The sequence below is a fragment of the Takifugu flavidus genome, chromosome 12 (genome assembly GCF_003711565.1).
Source record: "Takifugu flavidus isolate HTHZ2018 chromosome 12, ASM371156v2, whole genome shotgun sequence".
Lineage (NCBI taxonomy): Eukaryota > Metazoa > Chordata > Actinopteri > Tetraodontiformes > Tetraodontidae > Takifugu > Takifugu flavidus.
This window is the reverse complement of record NC_079531.1, coordinates 8,382,611-8,406,144: the sequence shown is the minus strand read 5'-3', so window position 1 is coordinate 8,406,144 and position 23,534 is coordinate 8,382,611. Positions and strand designations below refer to the sequence as shown.

At 44.6% G+C, this 23,534-nt stretch overlaps 1 protein-coding gene across 5 annotated transcripts; it reads left to right on the top strand.

The window, feature by feature from the left end:
• Positions 1–1,834: 1,834 nt before the first annotated feature.
• On the top strand, positions 1,835–23,145 carry mcamb (melanoma cell adhesion molecule b). Of its 5 annotated transcripts, none has more exons than XM_057049090.1 (17): positions 1,835–2,005; positions 17,215–17,339; positions 17,417–17,648; positions 17,728–17,798; positions 17,874–17,961; positions 18,099–18,281; positions 18,455–18,585; positions 18,661–18,796; positions 18,873–18,988; positions 19,114–19,255; positions 19,414–19,541; positions 19,642–19,780; positions 20,071–20,133; positions 20,760–20,801; positions 21,224–21,347; positions 21,565–21,673; positions 22,070–23,145. In XM_057049090.1, the coding sequence occupies exons 1-16, from the start codon at positions 1,939–1,941 to the stop codon at positions 21,671–21,673; spliced, it is 1,896 nt and encodes a 631-aa protein (XP_056905070.1). In that variant the 5' UTR covers positions 1,835–1,938; the 3' UTR covers positions 22,070–23,145. The 5 variants fall into 5 exon arrangements, with proteins under 5 accessions (XP_056905070.1, XP_056905073.1, XP_056905072.1 ...); XM_057049091.1 differs by lacking the exon at positions 1,835–2,005 and adding an exon at positions 5,517–5,565; XM_057049093.1 differs by lacking the exon at positions 20,071–20,133.
• Positions 23,146–23,534: the final 389 nt, after the last annotated feature.

The following is a 23,534-nucleotide window of genomic DNA, read 5'->3' as shown; positions in this document are numbered from 1 at the left end:
GAAATCAATAACTAAAACACGCAGAGAAACCGCAAATTGACAACTTTTATGTCTCCAGACCTCCGCCCTCCTGCTGCCTTTAAGTTCCTCCCCTACGTACACTGTAAAAAAAAACAAACCCCAACGCTGTTTTAATTTCAGTTTTGACTCCGTGCTTTTAAAAGTTAGAGTCAAAAGCACAGCCGTGGTGTAAAAGATCGTCATACGAGTTGTTTCAACTTTAACACCTGTCTCCTCTTTTGCATCTTGCGCTTGAATAACGCGCACAATCGGCCGCTGTTTCCTTTTTACAGCGCCAGTTCCTTCTCTGCCCCCCCGCATTATTTATCTCCCCTCGCTTCTCCGTCTCTCTCTCACTCTCTCTCTCTCTCTCTCTCTCTCTCTCTCTCTCTCTGACATACACTTTTCCAGGAGAACCCTTTCAGACTCCCTTTACACACGCACAAACACACGCACAGCACCGGCGGGGACTGCCTCAACACCGACCAAAGCACCATGGCTGTACGGGATGCTGCTGCACCGCTCCTTGTGGGGCTTCTGCTCCTGTGTTACACCTGGAGAGGTGAGAGACGCATGTGGTGGTTTCAATGATTTCTATAGAAACTAAACCAGGTTCTCACATTAAAGCAATGTCATGATATAGTATAGTATAGGACGCTGGGGTTCTCTGAGTAAGTTGAACAGGCAGCAGAAGGAAATTCATCCCTTGTTGAATGTTCCTAACTCCCTGTCATCTCCAGAGTAAGCTGTCTGGCACAGATGTGAAGCTGGACAGTCCTCTGCTGCTTACATTACTGGTTTATAATGTTGGCTTGTATATGTGAGCTGCCACCTATAGTCTTAAAGCGGTGACTTGGATGCACTTAAATAGGTTTTTAATTTTATTTTTAATAGATGGAATGCAATTGAAGTGAAATGAGAGTGTAACTGTGCTGATGGTTGTGTTTTAAAAGGACTTTCCCTTTTTTGCACGTATTTTTAGCCGTGAACTTCCATAGAGGTCCACTTGTTGTCAAACAGCTCTCCGTCTGCTTTCTGTCATCTCTTGTCTGTTTGGTGAATGTGCTGTGTGTCTCTGTCAAACACACACACACACACGCACGCACACACACACACACACACACACACACACAACACACACACACACACACACACACACACACACACACACACGTGTGTTTCTGCACCATTCCCTATTATGGCATTGTCCCTTTCATCCTGGTCTACTCACCAGATTCACAAATGATGCTTTACTTCAGCCAGTAAAAGTATTTATAAAAGATTAAAAGCTTTTAACAGCTGATGCACATATGGAAGAGTGAGATCTTTAACACACCTAGAGACACATCAGTGAGATCTTAAACACACGTCACCAAGACACACGAGATGAGATGAGACAAAAACACCATCTTCTACCGTCTTGTATCTTTGAAATCAATAACTAAAACACGCAGAGAAACCGCAAATTGACAACTTTTATGTCTCCAGACCTCCGCCCTCCTGCTGCCTTTAAGTTCCTCCCCTACGTACACTGTAAAAAAAAACAACCCAACGCTGTTTTAATTTCAGTTTTGACTCCGTGCTTTTAAAAGTTAGAGTCAAAAGCACAGCCGTGGTGTAAAAGATCGTCATACGAGTTGTTTCAACTTTAACACCTGTCTCCTCTTTTGCATCTTGCGCTTAAATAACGCGCACAATCGGCCGCTGTTTCCTTTTTACAGCGCCAGTTCCTTCTCTGCCCCCCCGCATTATTTATCTCCCCTCGCTTCTCCGTCTCTCTCTCTCTCTTCTCTCTCTCTCTCTCTCTCTCTCTCTCTCTCTCTCTCTCTCTCTCTCTGACATACACTTTTCCAGGAGAACCCTTTCAGACTCCCTTTACACACGCACAAACACACGCACAGCACCGGCGGGGACTGCCTCAACACCGACCAAAGCACCATGGCTGTACGGGATGCTGCTGCACCGCTCCTTGTGGGGCTTCTGCTCCTGTGTTACACCTGGAGAGGTGAGAGACGCATGTGGTGGTTTCAATGACTTCTATAGAAACTAAACCAGGTTCTCACATTAAAGCAATGTCATGATATAGTATAGTATAGGACGCTGGGGTTCTCTGAGTAAGTTGAACAGGCAGCAGAAGGAAATTCATCCCTTGTTGAATGTTCCTAACTCCCTGTCATCTCCAGAGTAAGCTGTCTGGCACAGATGTGAAGCTGGACAGTCCTCTGCTGCTTACATTACTGGTTTATAATGTTGGCTTGTATATGTGAGCTGCCACCTATAGTCTTAAAGCGGTGACTTGGATGCACTTAAATAGGTTTTTAATTTTATTTTTAATAGATGGAATGCAATTGAAGTGAAATGAGAGTGTAACTGTGCTGATGGTTGTGTTTTAAAAGGACTTTCCCTTTTTTGCACGTATTTTTAGCCGTGAACTTCCATAGAGGTCCACTTGTTGTCAAACAGCTCTCCGTCTGCTTTCTGTCATCTCTTGTCTGTTTGGTGAATGTGCTGTGTGTCTCTGTCAAACACACACACACACACGCACACACACACACACACACACACACACACGTGCGCACACACACGCACGCACACAGGCACAGACACAGGAAAACAGTACATTCTCTGTGTTAACGTGAAGATGAGTGTTAGACAAATATCCTTACTTGTTCTCCTCTCTTCAGATCAGCTGTGAGGCTATAAAAGAGATTTTTTTAAAAATCCTGGTGTATTTGGTGAGCCGCTCGGCATAATGCCGATTATTTTTAGAGGAGAGCATGTGAGTCTAGTTTTCAATGTGGTGTTAAGTAGTTAAGAAGGATACCCTCTCTCACATTTGCACGTCCCAGGTTCATTTAACAGGACTTAATATTGTGGGGCTCTCTTGTTTATCTAGATAAGACACGTTAGAGTAAGCCCAACCCCTTCCAGACACACACATACACACACACACAGCAACACTCTTTCCTCTTTTTAAGCGCCACTTCCTCTGCCTCTCACCCTACATCTTTTCCTCACCTCCCTCCCGTTTGTTCGACTGACATGGTGGACTCCACGCTCCCCATGTTGTGCTGACCTCCTGTTTAACTTCAGCCTGGCCATTGTTCCCGACCCTTCTGCTCTTATCTACTTAACTTCCTGTGGTTTTCTCTGGCTTTCTTCATGCCTGCGCTGTCTCCTCCACCATTCATTCTGTTCCATTTGTTTATCAGCTGAGTTCAGAGCTTTTACTCCAGAAATGAGCCTCAAGAGTTTGTCCTTTACAGTCATGAGCCTTGTTTCTGGTTTTCAGTTAGTGCCTGTGCGTTTCTCTTTGACTAATCTAATGAATTTGCATCTTTCATTGCTCTTTCTGTCCTTCTCCTACTTTTCCTCCTTTTCCCATCAGCAGGAGGGCCCCCCTGTACGAAGGGTCCCTTCTGCTCAGGGTTTCTTCCTTTTAAGAGGGTGTTTTTCCTTCCACTGTTGTCTGTTGGGTATCTAAGACAAGTTTGCAACAGTTGCTAAAGATGAATTGAAAAACTGATTACAGCTTATGGTTTAAGCTATTAAAAGCCCAGAGATTTAAGTTATAGGCTGACATTGACTAACACCCCCGAGGACTGCTGCATCTACCCTGGATCCCAGTGTATGTGCTCAGTCTCCATACAGAAAGCCCGGAGACCTCAGGGTCAGGACTGTTGCTGACCCCTGATAAGGATACTGCTCACTTCCTGTGACATCGTCAGCTGGAGCTGGGCTGGGGAGCGGCGTCATTAGACCTTGGTCATCAAAGGTCATGGCGTTCTGCAGAGACGCAGCGCATCAGCCTCACAGAACAACCACTGCTCTTTAGTGGTGGCGAGCTGGTCGCAGACAATAAGTGGACTGTTGAGTCTCGACAGTGTAGAAAATCTGAGGCCCACTAATCTGACAGAGGAATCAGCACAGGAGGCGGATCAGGACGACAGTGTTGTAATTGTGCAGCACCTTTGCTAAAATAATTTTCTGTTGTTAACTCGCTCCAGCAACTGTCTGCCAGAAATACTGTGACAGGAGGTCCTTGTTTGGAGGAGGTTCATCACAGGCACATGGTGTCTTATCTCTGTCCTGAAATAAAGCCTTGAGCTGTTCAAGTTCTCTGTTTATGTGTTCCCATACAACAGCCTCCTCTGGACGGCACACAGAAAAAAAAAGTAAAATAAAGGAACAGTCTGCATGTGGATCGTGCCTGCGAGCGCACACAATCAATCTGGACGTGCCCTCGATGGGTTTCGGTGAATTTACGGCTGTTTGGATTAGGAGACATAATCCAGAGATGAAAGGAAAGAAGACAAAGATGGGGGATTTATGAATTCTGCTGTAGACTTTAGGTGCAGTGGAATTAAATGCAGACGGAAGGTCGCAACACAGGAGGTCTGATAACAGCAACTCATCATCTGCAGACATTTGGAAAGGTATTCCCATCAATCCCGTGGTTCCGCCATGGATGACATCGGGCCATTCTCCTGTAATCCAGATGCTAATTACCGCATGTGGCTGCAGCTGTTGCTGTTCAGCGAAGGTTACTCAGACAGGCTTAGAGGTTAATCGGAGATTATTACTGTAACTCTTCGCTGACGCCCTACAGCTGGAAAGGCCTTCACAACCAGACGGCAAAGATATTTACTGGGTTTTGATGTAATAAAATCAGATTGGATTATCTGAGGTATTTGCTGCTACATGTCGTGTGTAAACATAGCAGCCACATACAACCTGACGTGGAGCAAACACAGCTCAGCTTCTGGTAATCGTTTTCATGAATCCATTTCCTGATGGATTAGTTGTTAAAGGTGTAATCATCCCTTTCCTGAAGGAGCCTGCCTGTGCTGTAGATCCACTGTCAGGAATGACAGAGGTACTTTCCAGTCTTGCATATTTCCAGTCACTGTCTGGTGAAAGTAATTTGTTTTTTTTTTCTCTTCACTTAACGGAAAAATGTGCTTTGATCCAGCCGTTTTCCTGACAAAAAAGCATAATGGATTGAAGCCGCTCAATCGGGAGTGTGACCTGCAGAAGCAGAAGGTTCCTTTCTTATCGTCTGATCTTCTCATGGATGTGAATAACATCCATTATCACCATTACTTGGGTCAATAACACAGACTACACTGCAGTGGGTGCAGGGCTGTTGCTCCCAGGATGTTGCTGGGCTGTCATCGGGGTCTTTTTGTGACGAGCAGCGAGTGGTTGTTTGTATAATGTAGCGGGGCATGGGTTGTGGTGACCAAACATTTTCAATGATATCTCCATATCCGCACTTCTGTTGCCAAGGAAAAGGGGTGTTTTTACATTTGATTAACTAAAGGAAGGAAGTATATTCAGCTTCTTTTCCCCACTGGCTTTACAGAACAATGCGCTACTGCTCATGTTGTTCTCCAAAAGAAACAAAATATTTTCTGTTGGGTTTCTCATTTACTTTCCTGCCCTTGAATCGCCCACGATGTCCAGCATAAAGCCCCAGCGCAGTATCATCTGCTGGTTTGTGGCGACATCAAGTCATGGAGGGTGGATGAATGCGCAGATTTCCACTGGATGTGACGGTTGCAGGTAAATCTGTTCATATCATACAATCTAATCTAGAGGTTCAGGAGGGATCTATTGTAGAGGTTCTGGAGGGACCTACTGTAGAGGTTCTGGAGGGATCTACTGTAGAGGTTCTGGTGGGGTTTTCACTCAGAACAGCTTGTGAGAACAAGTGAACCCTCCTGTCTGTCTGGTACCACTTACTGCTGCTCCGAAAGCACTTTGAAGTTCTCCGATCCGATGGACAGCTGTACACACATGGTGCCCGCACTCGTGCACGCACGGACACGCTTGCATGCACCTGTTGTCATTACATGTTATTTCTGTTTCCCCGCTGCAAGACTCCACAACATATTGATGGAAGTTTACAGTATCACTCATTACCGCTATTCTGTATAACTATATTGTCTGAAAGTAAAAAAAGGGCACCACTAGTTGGACGGAGCAGACATAGCAGCGAGGTTAATGTGCACGTAATATTTGAAGCTGGGTGCTTGATATGATATCAACTTCAACAGGCGCTGAAGTCTACTCCAGTTGAACCAATGTGTAAGCATAAAAATGAAAGTGAAAATGGGAAAACTGGAAACCAGTGACATTCATTTATTTTCATGACCTTAAGCCAGTTTTGACTGCAGTCAGAAAGCTTAAGAGGTCATTCATAAAACGGATGGAATGAGCTGCTGCATTCAGCATATTATCTTTGTCTCCCTCTTGTATTTAAAGCTCAATAGTCAGATATCGGGGTGAGATGCTATAGGTGCCACTGTAGTTTGTGATGTTTTACAGTAACTAAACTTCTATTTGACATCCAGGGAGAGCTGAGGCTCAGAGAAGGAGCATTTACACCTGTTATTCTGCAATGTTTCCATTCTGCATAGATTGGTCAAATCAGACTTTTATTTTTTTATTGTTCTTTCTTAGTGCAGATGTGCACTTAAACAGGGAACATAAAATTAATCAGCTTAAATGCATTATTGTGTGGGCAATGAAGTCTACAATCATCCAAATAATGGTTTGACTTTTACCACAGAAGCTAATCAAAACCTATTAAAATGCACCTTTACTAAACAGCAAACACCCACTGACTAATAAATTATATCAGCTTTTGAAATTAATCACTTTTAGATTTAAAATGCTACAACAGCTGACTGTTCTGTTCAGTGAAAGGAAGCTGCAAACTTTATTGACGCTAATATACAATATGTCAATTTGCTGTAAGTCAGTTTGAATTCTATTAAATCCCCAGAGAGCATATTCAAAGAACCCTGAGAACCTTTTGTGTCAGACATGCTCAAATTACACCATTTTCAGCCCGTTTCAAAGGCTGTTTAGTGGCCCCGAGACGATCCAGCTGTTGCTTCATGTCAGTCACATGTCAGTGTGATGGTTGTTTGGCTTTCACAAATAGTGATCATTCTTTGGCCCTCCAATACGACACAGGGGTTTACAGAAACGTTGAATATGACACCGTCCGTGATGTCAGGAAAGATTTGTTATGAGAAAGTAGTTGTGCCAGACGTGTGTTAGAAAGATGCTCCAGAAATTCCTCATTGCCACTTTATTTGATTGAAAGGAAAGTCTACAGAACAATAAGATAGATGCATTCCTGAAATAGAAAAATCCAGACTGCACATGCCGTCTCCACTCCAGGCCTGGTTTTCATAGATTATGATGAGAGCTGAAGGAACAATTTAAGGCAGGATTAAATGTCCCAAAAACAGTTTGGTTCCACTGATTCTGATTGTCTAAGCGTCATAAATTCTCTTCCAGTAGCCATTAAATGTGTTATTTTTGGTCAGCATTAATTAACGGAGCAGATGTGGGTTTTATGAACAGACTTGAATTTTTCCAAAGTGTGGAGGTTTTCAGAGCATCCGAGCTACACCTGAAGGCTGTTTCAGTCCATGTGGAGCAAGTTTAAAACTCCGTGTGTGATTGATTTTGCACAATAAAATACGCAAGAGAAAAGATGCAATTCAGCAGTAAAGCTTCACGTGTGCTTCAGATGTCTGATATGAATTTGGCAAATCAAAACTTTTTTCCCCTTTGATGCCCAAACTTCAACCTTAACATATGAACAGAAGGAACATATAAACTTTAAAGAATAGCTGAAACTGTTGAAGTAGCTGTTACTCCACTACGTACGCTAAATGTCCTGCGTGGTGATTCTGTGGTGATCAGCTGACAGTCATGTGACTGAGACAGGACGTGCGCTGTAAAGCTTGCTCATTTAGAGGGGAGATGAAACAGGATTGTCATGGATTAATTCAGAGGCCTTACCCTCAATGGAAACGTAGTGTCAGTGTTACTATGATAATGACTTTGTGTAAATATGTTTTAGATTAAATGGGATCGTTTTGAAACTGTTTGATTCTGGATAAAGTTCCACACCTTCATGCTCGTCCTGGCTTCCTGTCCTTACCACTCTGATAATTTCAGGGAACCATCCACATGTGGCCTTCTGTAAAAGTTCTACAGCTAAATTCTTGAACATGAATTAAAGAACATGTCGATTCTCTTTAATGCACAGGTAGCTTACATTAGCTGGGAGGGTTTCTGTTTTTGCTTTGCTTTTTCCTGTTTGTGTATCTCCTGAAGCTGATTTGTATTGAGTGCAGAGAAGCGCTCAGGTTCCAGCTGAAGTTGTCCTCCGGGAGCTCCGCCGGCACAAGTGGAGACCGGAGGCCCGTCAGTTTCTCTCTGTATTCTGTGATGGCGCACCATCCTGCTTAATAATGGATGCTGCCCTCCTGAAATAATGTTCTGTGCTGATCTAAAACACATTAGGATCCTTTTAACTTAATGCAACCTTGTCAGAGCTCCATGTGCACGTCACTGTAGCGCTGACTCCACAGAGGAGAAGGCTAATGTGTTTGTTGTTTGGTCACCAATCTACTGGTTTCTTTGGCGTGTGGGATTTTTAAAGTCATAGTTTATACGGTTTCATTTGTTATAAAGGCCTCAGTGACAGAAAATGTCTTCCACATGTAATAACAGCTGATTCAGAGCTTCTGTAGCAAGAAAATATGTCAGTCAAAGCGTAATACAGAGAGAGGTTCACAAAACACATTGATTTAAGGCACAAATCATCTTCTTATGTTTATCAAATTTTCATTGAAAGAATTTAAACCTCTATTCCAGGTGCATCCATTATTAGACTTAATGTCACATCCAGTATGGCCACCATTTATTTTATTTTATTTGGCTGCCATCAAACTTGTCAGGGTTGCAATTAAAATTTGGGTTCTTTAAATACTCGATTGATTGTGATCATTGTGGATCTGGGGTTTTTCTAATCCCAGGTTGGACTGTTAATCCAACCAACTCAACCTTCATTTTTTAGAGAGTTGTGAGCTTTCGTTTTGACCATGTCTGAGGCCATGAGAGTAAAATGTTGAAAGTTCTTCAAGCATTTTGTGTGAATGACATGAAGAATGGCTATTACTAGATATTCCCACTGCAGATCGTATTGATATAATTGGCTGCATTGATTTATCACCTCCAGTGACCACAGAGTGCTTCAGTCCTTCACCTTCTTCAGTCTTTTACTGCATTTTCAGAAGTGGTGCAACATGTGCTATGATGACACTCGTGTTATATCTCTGTGAATATCCAGCCGATCTGCACGTGGTCATTGGTTTTTGAGGTTATTGTTGACTTTAATCCTTTTACCCGTCATTAATGGCATTGGACCGAGGCAGTAAGGTTAGTCTTAGCCTGAGTAACTCACCTAACCTAGCGATAACTTCAGCTTTTCCACTTGTGGCAGCCAACAAACAAAGTGAGAGCTACTGGTCACCTTATCCTCAGTCCACAGATAAAAGCTTTCAGCATTTGTGTATCAGGGATCTATTTTTAGTCCTAATATGCCGACAGCCCACAGCACACATCTCATACTTGTGAAGCTGTGTCATGGGACCCCACTTATTCCCTCTCCTCGTTGGCCTTTCCCATACTTCATAGTATTGTTATTTTTTTACTTGCTCGCAGAATGGCCACTGTGGAGACCATTTTGTCCTGTGAGACGTGGGAAAAAGGAAGGGGGGCGTTTTTACCGCTGTGGGAGCACGTAGGAGGAAATAGCCCACTTGGATACACTCAACGCACACATAGATATGGTCAGGAAAGTCAAGGCAGACATACATTTGTGAGACTGGAAGTGTAATTGGAGCTATTTTTATTATTTTGAGGAGTCATGGATTTGGACATGGGAAGATGACCAGATCCCACAAACCAGAAGTCCAGAAGTCAGATAATGACCAAATTGAATTTGTGTGTGAGTGTGTGTGTTTGCAAAGAGGGGGGAGTTTGTTTCACTGCCAATCCGCTACTGAAGCTGGGAAACTGAGTATGTGTCTTTGGAGTGTTACTGCTGAGGTGACACCAAAGAGCTGCTTATGGAAGGAGGCTGACCTCAGGTCAGCGATTTATCACAGCTGTGGTCTGAGATCGGTCAGAAATGATTTCATGCTAGTCTGGTGTTCAGCGGGAAAGTGTCTAGACTGATTAGTAAAGGTGTGCATGTGTTTCATATGGGATGAGACAGACCTTAAAGAATTTTGCAAGCATTATAAAAAGAGTAAAATGCAACAATAACAGTTAATGCTGACAATAATTAATAATAATGATTGCTTGGATCGTTACCCACTGACCAATTTAGTTTTTGTTCTGTATCTTCATAACTATTGTATATACAGCTAAGATTTATTTCCTCTTCTCCCCCTTTTCCTGGCTCTCCATTATGAGCCTGGTCCTGCTCAGGTTTAGGCAATAGGTTTCTTCCTATTGAGAGGGTTTTTCCTGTCACTGTTGCTTGCCTGGGAGTCAGACTCTGGGTTCCTGTGTAATGCATGGAGATGGATAATTAAAGTTGAATTGAATGGAATAATGGGGACAGACTTGACATATTTCTTAACTGAACCCCCCACCAGATGGCAACCAGGGTGCCTGTGGGGTCACTTTTGAGTTACTTTCATTTTCCATCCTTTTTTTTATTGAATAGTAACATTAATGTCCCTTTTTAACCTAAATATTGCACTATTGATCCTTTAGAATCTTCTGTAAGACCAAATTTGCTCTCGCCAGGACAGTTGATACTTGTGTTTTCATAAAAGTTGGATGTCCAAATTGCAATAGTTGCATCAGCTACACAAGCAATGGGACAGAAAAAAAAGACGCAGGCTGGTGCACGGAAAATTATCGACCATCAGCTGACAGCAGTGTGAATGGGTGCAAATGCAGTTCATGATAGCTGCCAGGGCTGCAACGCAAATACAAACACAGAAAACGAGCACTGGTGATCTCAATCTGCTTTTGGATAAACCAGTAGGCTGACAACAGAATTATTGTTGTGACGGTTGCTAAGATACCGTTACCGGCCTGACCTGAAGGCATTTTTGATTTCACTTACTAAGTATAGAAAGAGCAAACCTCTCACATTAAGAATGATCTTAAAGAAACGTAAAGCTTTATTATCAGACTGTTGTAAGTTTGTGAGTCAGCAGAACTCGGTGAAACATGTAGTCACGTCTGCTGCGTGCTGAGAACTGACCCAGGTTTCAGCCTGAGCTGATCTCTGCGACAGGTGGTCTTATTGAAATGGAATCTTGCCTGGGCTCACCGGGAGAAACCAGAGAGTGACTGGAATCCCTCCCTTTCCCTCCCGTTGTGTGGTCGGCTCTGGTCCTCGCCACTGTATTTACATTCTTTGTATGCTTCGCCTCTGCTGCCTTTTAGAAATTGTTAATTCTGGCGGCATGTTGAGTGGACACCGATGGGCTCCCGGGCCCCCGGGGAATTGCACGCGAAGTTAAGGAAACTATCAAGCAGGTCATAGTGACGGGCTGACCCTGTTTCCGCTGCTGCAGTGTGGGAACGTGTAGTTTGGCGATAGCAGCTGCTACTGTCCATCTCATGGTGCCTCCACACGCCAAAACGATCACCTGAGACTTCTGTACGCACTTGAAGCAGCAGAGAATTCTGGGGTATTTTTGGTTTTGTTAGGTCTTTTCTCTTTCTCTCTCTCCTCCTCTGCCAGTGTTAAACATTCTCTAAGTGTTTACCCTTCTGCAGAGTCTGCCTCTCAGCAATATAAATGGTCCTGAATGGTTTTGGCATCTCTAAATAGATTAATCTGCAGCTGGACTTCCTGGATCATCGTTGTCACATTTTAGCAGCAGTAGCAGAGCAAAATACACTCCTAATCCACCTTAGAGTTGAAGTTGTGGGTCATTTATCCTGATTAAACCTATTTAAAGACAGAATCTAACAATTATTTTATCCATTAGTTTGGTGACAAATGATTCGCTCGATTGAAGCTTCCAGCACCATCAAAACAAGTCCTCAGACACATCTTTGGGCACCATCCTCTTGTTTCTGTCTTCTTTAAACTCCCTTAAATATGTCTGGCTATGGTTGAACCATGAACTGTCAATATAAGCTGTTGTTTAGTAAAGTAATCAGTAGAGGCGAGGCTAAAAATGGATCTCAGAATAATAAATGAGGCGTTGATGGTTAATCAGTGGATGGAGATTGACTCTAGTAGATGAGATTTGGACTTTGATGAACTGCATATGCGGGACTAATCAAATCTTTCATCATTACACATGTCAAAACAGGCTAATTCCTCCTGATTTCGATTTCCATCTGTTATTCCTGGTTTTCTTGTCCGCACTTCGGGGGGGGGGGGGGGGGGGGGGTTCCAGCACATCCGCAGCAGAGCTGACCTTTGTCTGAAGGTCAGCGGTCCGCCTGGTTTGAGAAATGATCCCGCTTACGTCATCATTAATAAATAAAATCCCTAAGTCGTGTAAGTCGTGTAGTTCATGCAAGCAAAGAGGATGAAAAGCAAACACATTTATGACAACAGGGTGATAGATATAGAAGGCTGGGGGAGGGGGCTGACTGACATTTATGTGTATAAAAGAAGCTTTGAATTCCGTGTACAACCACAGCTTAGAATGTTTATTTGAGCGGCGTCTTTTTGTCATGGTTCCTGCCGTGTGTGTGTGTGTGTGCGCGCGCGCGTGCGTGTGTGTGTGCGCGCGTGTGTGCGGGGAGGGGTTCCTTTTCATTTTAAATGCCTCATTTAAGTCAAGAGCCATCTGTCACATAGACGTGACCTGTAGTGCATCACATGGCGTGATTGATGAACAGTTGACAAGGCCTGGCCTTCACAGACACTTTCAAATTTTTCTCGTAACATTCCTTTGCACCATTCAGCAGAGATGAGCTAGGCCTGCCTGGGGGCGGGCAGCACACAGAAATGTGGACGTATTTGTCCATCCTTAACATGAAAGCTGACAGAGAGAAGGATGATTTCACTTTTTTGTACATCAGAACCCCTATGCTTCTTTTGGGGTTGTACATTTCATCAGCATCACCCAGTTTAAATCTTCCCATGGTCCCCCAGTGGATAAAAGGGGAATTTGCAGGTCTGTTTTTTCGTAAACACTTGTGGTGTTGTCGGTGGCCTCCTTGGGGCTACTTTTGTATTCTATAATTTTTGCAAAAACAAAAACTGTTAAGAAAAACCAAGCGGGGCTTCACGTTGTGCGCTCGTATCACTGCTGACACCAGTTTAATGGCAGGTCGCTGCTCCATCACAACCAGCAACCTTCACACCTGCAGCCTCGTTTTCAACAAGTGGCTCTTTCTGGCTGTGTGGGGAGGCCCGGGCCCCCGATGTGAGACTGTACAGACATGGAGGGGACTAGCACAGCTGGCTGGTGGGCTTGAACCCATGACCTTTTATGATGATACTGGACAAAGAAGTTGCTGCTGCCGGGTAGGATCTTTGTGGAACATCCATCATTAACGTAAAGGTCCTGCATCGCTTGTGAATGCTTTATTGTCCAGGCCATGATGTAGTGGCTTTAAAAGGCAACTAGCTAAGTGGGATTCCTAGGCGGCTTTTGTGCGGCAGCCACATGAGTAAAGTTGGGAAACGTGAAGGTTGAGCAGTTTTATGGTTCGCCAGTATTTGAAACCGTGCTGTATTTCTGTATCTCCCCTTTAAATAAATTCCCTCAGCGTCGGCTCATGAAGCGTGCCGCAGAGGGATAAGTCTGACAAAGAGGTCAACCCCTCAACTCTGACACCTGGCTCTTCATTCTCAGTCCTGTCTAACTCTGTATCCCGTGCCCTTCTCTCGGTGTTTCACACCGTCCTGCGTCGCTGCTGCTATTTTCAGCTCCAGTCAGGGGGCAGCGCTCCGCAGCTCCGCGGTGTCGTGTAAGCAAACAGATTTGATAGGCCGTTGTTATTCTTAGAACTGACAGTGCGGGAAACATGTCCCCGAGCTGTCACTTTATTTAACGGGTCCCTGTCGGGGGGGAATTATTTGGTTGTAAGTAATACATGCGTGCACATACTGTGTTTCACGAGATACCACCAACAGTTAAGTGCAACATATAGAATTACCTGTTGCTCTTGTTATTAAGGTCAAGCGTGAAGCTGCATACTCGTGTCCAAACTGTCCCCTGACAGAACGAGCTAGTGGGTAAGCGATTAAATCTAAGTAGAATACACACTCACCTACTCACACTCGCCTTCTGTTGTGGTCGACCCCTCATTAATTCAGCAGAACCTTTTTGTCAAGTTAAATAAACACGAGTCTGAGTGGGGACTCTCCCCAGTATGTAAATATTAATATACCACCAAATCTGACCTGGTGATCGGAGAGACGTGTTAAAGGGCCCTGTAATGCAAGCACAGTCCCTCGTAGTGTCAGAGGCTGGCCTACATTCTTTCAGAAAAGGACTCGCAGGATGTCAGAAGTACGTAGTCAGAAAAAAGTGGATGAAACACAGCAGACGTTGTGTGTCCTACACTGGTTGTACTGTTGGAATCATACAGATTATTATGGAGATGAAGATAAACTCTGTGAAGGTCTCCCCTTTTATTGCTCGTCCCTCAGAGCAACAGACACGTTTGAGATTAAATTAACGTAGCGTGCCTGAGTTCCTACGGGGACCAGCCAATTTAATCAGCTTTCTTGGTTTCTGTACCCCATCAGCATCTGTTGAGATTGTTGAAAACATAATTATGTGGTGGTCTGACGGTCTCTCTTGGGGCTGCTGGGCTGATTTTAAACACTCATTCTTAACAAAAAGCATATCTGTCATTGTCAGACACCTTTCTGTGCAACACTCAGCCACAATTTTTGGACTCTTATGATTCAAATCGGAGTGTGTTATGTCTTTTTCTCCGGCTGTGCAGAGTCATCGTAGTCTCGCGTCAGGATTGCTGTCACTGATGTGGTTATAAGGCTGTACAAGCCAGCAGGAAGTTGAAGAGCAACTAAAGGATTTGACTTTACTGTAGACGCAACAATGCCTTTTATATTGCGCTTATCTTCTACTCTGTGCTTCTGATCTTCTTTATTGTGTATTTTGTAGCGATTGTTGTATCATACGTTTGAGAACTTGTAATTTGGAATGTAAGCTCGCCTCTTTGTTTGATAAGCTGGTTTTGGCATAGCTGAAGGGAGACTTTTATCCCTCTTCAGAAAATCTCTTCTGTCTCTGCCGAGGCTTATTGAAGTGCAGCGGAAGTCTGAGATCTTTTCTGACTCATGTAGCCATATAAATCAAAGCTAAATATATCTTTTAAATGTCATCCTTCTTTTATATGTCTTCTGTCTATCTGCCAGACCATCAACAGTTCCGTTCTTTCCAGAGCTTCTTCTGCAGTCGAGAAACTTTTTAGTTTCACTGAATGAATTCTTATTCTCATTGTCATTTGCAATTAGAGTAGACTGCTGATATCCCTCCCAGATGTATGAAGTTAAATCAGGTGGCCAGCCTAGCTAAGCTTAACATTAAAGTATGTTAGCATAAATTAGATCTAATCTTATTCTGTTCAAGTGCCCTTGCTTTAGATATATTAGTTTTAGCAGTATTTAGTGAATGCTATAACATGACGCGCAAACCAGAAAACAGAAGATATGGACGGACTGTGTTCATTGAAATTGGTGCAGAAAGATGCAACATGGCTGTGGCAGTGGGGACTGTTTTGTCCAACATCATCCACTCATTTATCTAATTCTCATTGGTTGCCATGGGAAATATATTGAAAATGCATTCCTTAGGACATACTTTCATCTGGCCACCTGCCTTCCCCACCACGGCCTTGACCTGCTTCACATGTGTCAGAACTGCTACTAAATGTGACATTTTATAGACCAGAATCAAAGTCCAGAATTTACAATGTGGTTGTGATATTTGGGCTTAATCAGCAGGTCAAATATTCAATTCCAGACCAGTTTCATGTTTGGAAATGTTGAGTATTTGTCAGTTTATCCTTCATACAGTGAGTAATAGCACAGGGTTATACAGGTCTGCATGTGGAATTGTGGTGTCAGGGTCAAACAGCCACTTCAGGTGAAAGTAGAGTGCTTGTTGAAAGGAGCAGGAAAAGCTCAGCGAGGGGATGCACAGATTTATTCTGTCATACTCATTTAGGCTTAAATTCCACCAGTGCTGGAGTCAAATATCTGCTGTCTGGTGGACGGGATCGATCTGCAGCCTTGGCCTGCCGGTTGCTCTGATTAATGCACTGTGAAGATAACCGGTCAAGTTTCTTTGAGGCTTGTGCTAGAGTCACAGACCGTGGCCATCAGACATGATAAGTGGAGAGTTGATGTCAGGCAGAATTTAGAATTTTGCTACATTTATGAATCCTACTGCTGCTGAAAATGGTGTGGTTGGGGGAGGGGGATCCCGGGCAGGAATCACTGTTGTCCTTCCATTGCTAATGGCCAGGAAATGTCTATGTTAGCGAGTGTAATTGGATTGCTTCAACAGGAAAGCATCCATCCAATTCCATTAGCAGCAGTAAACAGCAACCCAAAGCAGAGGGAGAAGCAGGTGAGACACAAATGTGACAGAAACAGGGGGAAACATCAGAGAGTTGAGGATTAGCAGAGGCGCATGTGTTCATGCCTTATCGGTTTAGTAGGGATACATCTGCTGATAACTTCCTTTAAAGCATTTGGTCTCAGATGAATGGCCAAAAAAATGCAAATATTAGCCAACACTCAAACCTGTGTGTATTGTTTAAAAGTGGGACACAGGCAAGCCATCGGTAATATCACACCATCCAGCACTACCCGTATCCTTGGATATTTCCTGCTCTCCAAGATTAGAGCCTCCACCAAACAAAAAGAACAGACACCTCAGGAAGCGCTAAATCAAACCTGGCAGCCTCGTTACCGTCAGGCTGCAGCTCTGCAGCTCATTGTGAAGACTGACCGTGTGTATCACCTCTAAACTACCAGGATGCTCTGGTGCTGTGAGACCCTGGATGGGGAAGTCCACTCTTTTTTTAGAGACATGAAGGAAACAGTGGAGCCACTATACTGCCTGTAAATTGAGCCTTTCTTTCAGTTTGGCATAGTGGAATGCAGCAGATTAATGGGGACATGGGTGGGCTTCTCATTCCTGTCATAGCATCTCCACGTTTCCCCGGACCCACCGCAGCATTCTCTTCTCTTCTGGGTGTGTGTCGGTAGGAGTGGTTCTGCTGCAGGTTGCTGTCAGGATGCTGAAAAAAATACAGAGCATATAATTAAAACCTGACAAAGGATGCAAATTAGGGCAGAATCCACTCGCAAAAGGTGGAAACAAAGTGTGGAAATAAAGGTTTTGGTGTTTTCTGTCTCTTGTCCAGCATGTGCCGAAGTCACGGTGAACATGGAGGACAGGGTGGAGGTGTTGAGGGGACAGATGGCTCAGATCACCTGCAACTTTGTATCAGCCGAAGGAATCGGCGGTATGACCATCGAGTGGTTTTACGTGAGTGGAGCCTGACACGCACGTCCACACGGGGGGTAACGGGGATGCACCCGTGCTTATTGCCTATGAATCTTTAGGTGACTCGACAAGGTGAGAAGAAGAAAATCTACTCCCAGGACTCCAGTATGAGGTCCGTGGAATCCAGAACACAATTCACGGATCGGATCAGCGTGAATGGTACCGGAGCCACTGGAATAGTGGTGCTGACCATCAACAATGTGCAGGTGGAGGATGAGGTGGAGTTTATTTGTCTCGTCAAAAGTCTGACGGAAGGAACTGGGGAGGGACGTACAAACCTGAAGGTTTTTGGTAAGACAAGTCCACACATGTTCGTCTCCTCTATTTTACATGCGGACATTTGACTTCAAAATTGTTTTCACTATTCCAGAGATACCCAACTTCCCTACCATCGAGGGTGTGCAAACAGGAATCTCAGTCCTCCAGGACAGCCCATCAAAGGTGAGCGAGCATTTGTTGGTGACAAAGTGCTGTTGGGTTCAAATAATTCACACTATCATCCCCCTCGTTGTGCAGATTGGGACATGTGAGGTCAAAAATGGTTACCCAAAGCCGCAGATCACTTGGTATAAAAACAGAAAACCACTACTTCCTATACAGGATGGTGAGCTGAATCAACACGGCTAATGTTCCTCAGTAGTGCTTGACTTTGGACTTAATTTGGTGTAATGGCTTCCCTCCATTGTGTGTGTGTGTGTGTGTGTGTGTGTGTGTGTGTGTGTGTGTGTGTGTGTGTTACAGAGGTAATAATATCGCCCAGCATCACTATGGAATCCAGTGGCCTTTTCTCTGTGAGGAGCGAGCTGCGCATGAAGGTGGTGAAGGAGAACAAAGATGATGAGTTCTATTGTGAGGTCAACTACCCCGCCCCCGGAGGAGAGACCAGGATGACGGAGACGGAGCGTATTAATATCACCGTGTACTGTGAGTTCCACCCGTTACCTTATAGAAATAGAACAAGACTCATTGTGCTCTTGCAGTCATTTTCCTAAACGGGTCACCAAACATAACGCCGTGATCCCCACCCCCTTCAGCATCATCAGGTTCAACCTCTACGGTTTCACTTTTGCCGTCTCATGCTGAGCTGGTTGTTTCAGACCCCTCCACGGCTGTCAAGATGTGGGTGGAGTCACCGAAGGGAAAAATCAAGGAAGGAGACTCGGTGGAGCTCCACTGTCAGGACAACGGGAATCCTCCCTCCTCTCTGATTGCAATCAGGCACATCCAAGTAAGAGGCTGAAAACGGTCCATCCAAGATGGTCGCTCTGCACGCTCGCGTGCTGATCTGATTGTCTTTTCCTAGAGTGACACCAATTGGGATGAGGACATGGTGATGCTGCATAAAGTGAGGCGTCAGGACGGCGGACTCTACGAGTGCATCTCCACGGATACGGACAGCTTTAAAGAGGTCTCCGGAAACATGACGCTGTCTATCAACTGTAAGGATTCAACACTGTTGTGGGGGATTTTAAAAGCGCGCCGGCCTTTAATTCTGACTTCACGCTGGGCACGTAGATCTGGAACCTGCTGTGGTGGAGCCGAAAGGTGTTGCCTTCGTGGTTCAAGGAGAAGAGCTGAAAGCCATGTGCAATGCCCTCTCTTCCCTGTCCACGCACACGGCTTGGCTCAAGGTCACAGCAGCAGCATACACACTCAAAAACACATTTCAACTCTGCTTTATCAACAATAAAGACGTTACATCCCTACTGACACCAGAGCTGCAGTGATGAATGTTTCCATGCTGTGTTCCGTGCAGGACGGTCTCCAGATTTCAACGGGCCACATTCTGATCCTGAAGGACGCAACCTTTGACACGGCAGGGACGTATGATTGTGTCGTATCCGCTAATGAGATACAGGACATGCAGACCAACGGGACGCTCGTTGTTCAGGTCCTGGGTAAATGACTCTTTCATCTCACTAGTTGATAGAATGTTTTTGTGGTTTTATGGTTCGTGATCCTTTTTCTTGTTTTATGTAAATGAAGTATAGCATTGAAATGTTTGGGTGGAGGAGGACCTCCTCCAGGATGTGACATTTTGCTCTCCAATATGAAGGTCCACCACAGATCATAGACAAAAACAACGTGGAGCTGGAAAAGAGGGTCGACGAGACAGTTGACCTGAGCTGCAGCGCCAGAGCTTTCCCCACTCCGAGCTTTATTTGGACCACCTCTGATGGACGGGTATGGCACGGCGAGCTCCCTCTCATTACCCATGAAGCTGCTGTCAGATACCTCTGTATGGGTGGGGGTCCTCTCACGCGTCTGTGTTTTTAACCGCCAGAACCTGGAGACAAAGTCCGAGGAGATTGATGGGGTCTTCCGCAGCTCCGTCCAGTTCCCCGTCAACTCTGACGTCACAGTTTTCTGCAACGTTTCGAACGAGTACGGCGTTGCAGCGGTGACCTTCAACATCAAAACCCGTGAGTTTCCTGTGTCTGTCCCAGCCTGCTCTGTTTATACGTATTCATCTCTGCGTGTTGCCCCAAACACACTTTAAATCTGTTCCTGGCCTCGTTCAGCATCTATTTGTGTTTAACGCTCCTTTGTCTGGGTGCCTCGAGCTCTGCCTCGTGCTGTTGGGTTTGGTCTGTGACTCTGGACCCTGTTTTTAATCTGTTTGGCTGTTAAATGTCACCCCCCCCCCCCCCCCCCCCCCGCTGTGTATTAACTGGGAGTGTCCTCCTCTTCTGTGCATCTTAACTGTTTCCAGCCAAACAAACCACCACACCAGCCACCACCACCACCACCACCACCACCATTCACTCCACCACAGGTAAGAACCACAGTCACTCTAAACAGCCTGCTGAGCACAAGCGGATCACTAGCTTTGGATCTGCTCGATCACAACATCTGAAGGATGGAGCGCGAAGCTTTAGTCTCGGCTGTGCTCAAAAAGTAATTATGTCTTTCTGTAGTAGATACATCTTATTACATTATGATTTTGGAAAAAAAACATTTCAACTGATGGTTATAATCTGTAATCAAATGATAAGCAATTACATTGGAGGTGAAGCTCTCTCTCTCTCTCTCTCTCTCTCTCTCTCTCGCACACACACACACACGTGCATCAGTGTGACTCCTGAAAGCAGCTGATGCTTTAAATGTGTTCAGACCAAGTCTCCTGACTCTGGTTATGGACTGGTCTTGACTTTGTTCTGTCTGTCTGCCTCTGCTGTCTCTCCTGTACGTCAGGCCAACATATTTTCAGCCCCTGAAAGAAACAACTGTTGATTTCTGTGTCATTTCTGCCAAAATTCAAGACCGTTGCTCCAACATGTGGGATGACTGTTGATGTTTAGCTTTAGACCAGAGAGGTTTTTTTTCTGGGTGTGAAATCTGTGCTGTGTGTGTGCTGGTTTGACTTATTTATTACATTAACGCTCATGTGGTTTCTCTCAGTCAAACCTGTAACATCTATACCACCAAAGCAACTGAGAAAAGGTTGGTATGATACGCTGCGGCAGCCTCTCTGCTCTTCCTCCTCCACAGCACCACCTTCTGTCGCCTCTTGGCATCCACCAGTCCTCCCTATCTACCCAGCTCCCTCTTGATGATCAAAACCAAACCTCATGCAAAAAGCATGAGGTTTGGTTTTCACGTGTTCAGCTCCACTTCTTCTGGTTGCATGGCACCGCCTCTCTGCTTCCTTTGCTCATTTTAAAGGTTAAAGGTCACCTGAACGATGCGCGGGCTGCACGCTCATTTATCTCTGTAAAAGGCTGCCTGCTGCACGCAGACGCTGGAATGACGCACGGCCCTGCGGGCTCGATCCTGTACCAGAGCCTCACTCTCTTACCTCACTTCTAAAACGGTCTCTCTGAGTAAAACTTCGGCATCTTGTTCTTGTTCTTCTGCTCCACCAGAGGGCAACGGCGTTGTCATTGCAGTCATCATCGTCTGCATCCTGCTGCTGGCCATCTTGGGGAGTGTGCTTTACTTCCTCTACAAAAAAGGCAAAATCTGTGGCCGATCCGGCAAACAAGACCTGTGAGTACCGCAAGCCGGATGGTTTAGTGCCTTTAGTCGGCACCCATTTGTGTTTAAGGTGTTCCTTACGAGAAAATTTGCAATAAAAAAATTACTGTCATCTTTAAATGTTACTTTTACTCCCTCAGTCTATAAAACCCACGTAAGAATGTAACTTGTGAACACTTAACACTTTTGGAGGGTGTTTTTGTGACACTTGGATGTTTCTTGGCTGCAGCACCAAAGAGACCAACAAGGACAACATTGTGGTGGAGATGAAGAGCGACAACACAGAGGAAGCTGTGCTGCTCGGGGTCAACGGCGAAAAGCAGCCGCTCAGCGACTAGGTAGCTGCCGGTGATCCCTTTCACTGCGCTTCTTCATCAATGTTTTATTCAATATTTTAGGGGCAGCCTAGTTTTGATAGTCCAACAGCACTTCAACAAACAATGCTCCCAGTACTCAATGCCAGCATATTTTTGACGTGATTTAATCAACATATTTTCATACTCCAGCAGGGCTCCATCCAATAATTCTCCCGGCGGGGGCACAGCATAGGCAATTGTTTAATTATTTTTGTATTAAAGAACAAAACCAATATTATATAATGAGGTGCAATATCTTGACTCATGTTTGCTGCACAATCATTTAAATTCTCGGAGCAAAAATATGTCTGTAGCAAAATTCGACAATTCTGTCCACCTCTGCTCGAGTTCTTAGCGCCTTTGTCCCCCCTCCTGCAGGTTGGCATGATGAGGAGACCGCCATAAATGCACCGACGGCTGCTGCCCCACCCCAGTTCTCAGGCCCCCATCGCCCGATGGCTTCCAGCACTGATCCTAATGCCAGAGTCACGTCATGGAAAAACAAACAAATATAACTCCTGTGTCCCTCATAATGGAACAGCCCAAATTATTCCAAGCTGTGGCTTCGGCTTTCCGCGTACACGCCAGCTCAGCTCTGTTGGAGTTCTACTGGCCCTTTAATAAGCAGCTTTAATCAACTTTCAACCCTCCGACAGCTCATCGAACCATTAGAACACTAAGTTTTATTTCTACCTGACTCAGCACCACCTCAGCAGCAGCCTGAACCAGCTCTTTAGCAAGTGTATATCTCTGTATATATTTCTTTATTTAAAATAACACCGTAGAGAAAGTATGAATAAATAAATGGAGGAGTGCTGTGTCGGGCTCTTTATGGAGGCTTAAGTCCATTTGATTTTTCTATGTTCTCCAGCCTTAAACCTTCTCTCTGACAGGAAACCTGCAGGTCTTTTAATCCCATCATGTTTCTGCTTTTTGTGCAAACTTTGCATCAGGGACACTTTCTGAAGCAGATTTAGACTTTAGCTCCACTCTTTGATTAGACTGAAAGTTCAGTGCACTGATGTATGGGTTTTTTGTTCAATTTCAAGTTTTGTTAGTGATTATATATTAAAATGTAGTCCTGTATTATTTTTTTTAATTTTCTCTTTGTAAAGGTGTAATGTGACTGTTTATATTCCAGTATTTGATTTGGGGGCGAGACTCCAATCACCCTGCAGAAATGTTGAATACACCTTTAAAAAAAACCCTCTGTTTTCTCTTCCTGAGGTTTTCCTTGTAAGGAATTATTTCTTTCTAATGAAGGAATTGTTGAAAACTCTGCACGTCTGTTGTTTTCTGCTGTTTGGAAGGAGAATTTTCACTGTTGTCAAATATTTGCAGACCTGAAAATGCCTTTAAATGCCTGGGAGTTGTAAAGTGTCATCTGTGACGTTAAATCCAATTTAGTTTTTTGAAAACGATACCAAATAAAGTCGGACTGTTCAAATGAAGAACTTTGCCTCAGATTGCTGGTGTACCACAAATGCAGGCTGGGACATAAAATTAGGTTTACCGGTACTCCATTGTTCTTTCTAGCAGTGAGGTGGTAGTGATAGCCCAGTCAGTTGATGCTTGAGGGCTCCTGGCTCAAGGCCCAGCATGGGAGATGCCCTGGGAAGGGAAGGCACCAGAGCAACACCAAGCAAGGCACCAAACCCACAATCACTCATATGGCCCCTCAAACAAGCTGGCAACCCATCCAGGGGCGCACCGTGCCCCCACCCCACCAGCATAGGCTCCGGTAGCACCCCCACTCAGACAGGGATAGAGAAGCCAAGAAAACAAAGTTAAACTTAAGAGTTGAGACTGGATCATTTAGCAGGTCAATCAGCTTTTGACCCAA

Excerpts from the sequence above, each read along its gene's own strand:
- mcamb (XM_057049090.1), top strand. The coding sequence starts at position 1,939 with ATGGCTGTACGGGATGCTGCTGCACCGCTCCTTGTGGGGCTTCTGCTC. Across the intron at positions 18,989-19,113 it reads CGCACACGGCTTGGCTCAAG|GACGGTCTCCAGATTTCAAC; the intron begins GTCACAGCAGCA and ends TGTTCCGTGCAG. Across the intron at positions 19,256-19,413 it reads GCTCGTTGTTCAGGTCCTGG|GTCCACCACAGATCATAGAC; the intron begins GTAAATGACTCT and ends TCCAATATGAAG.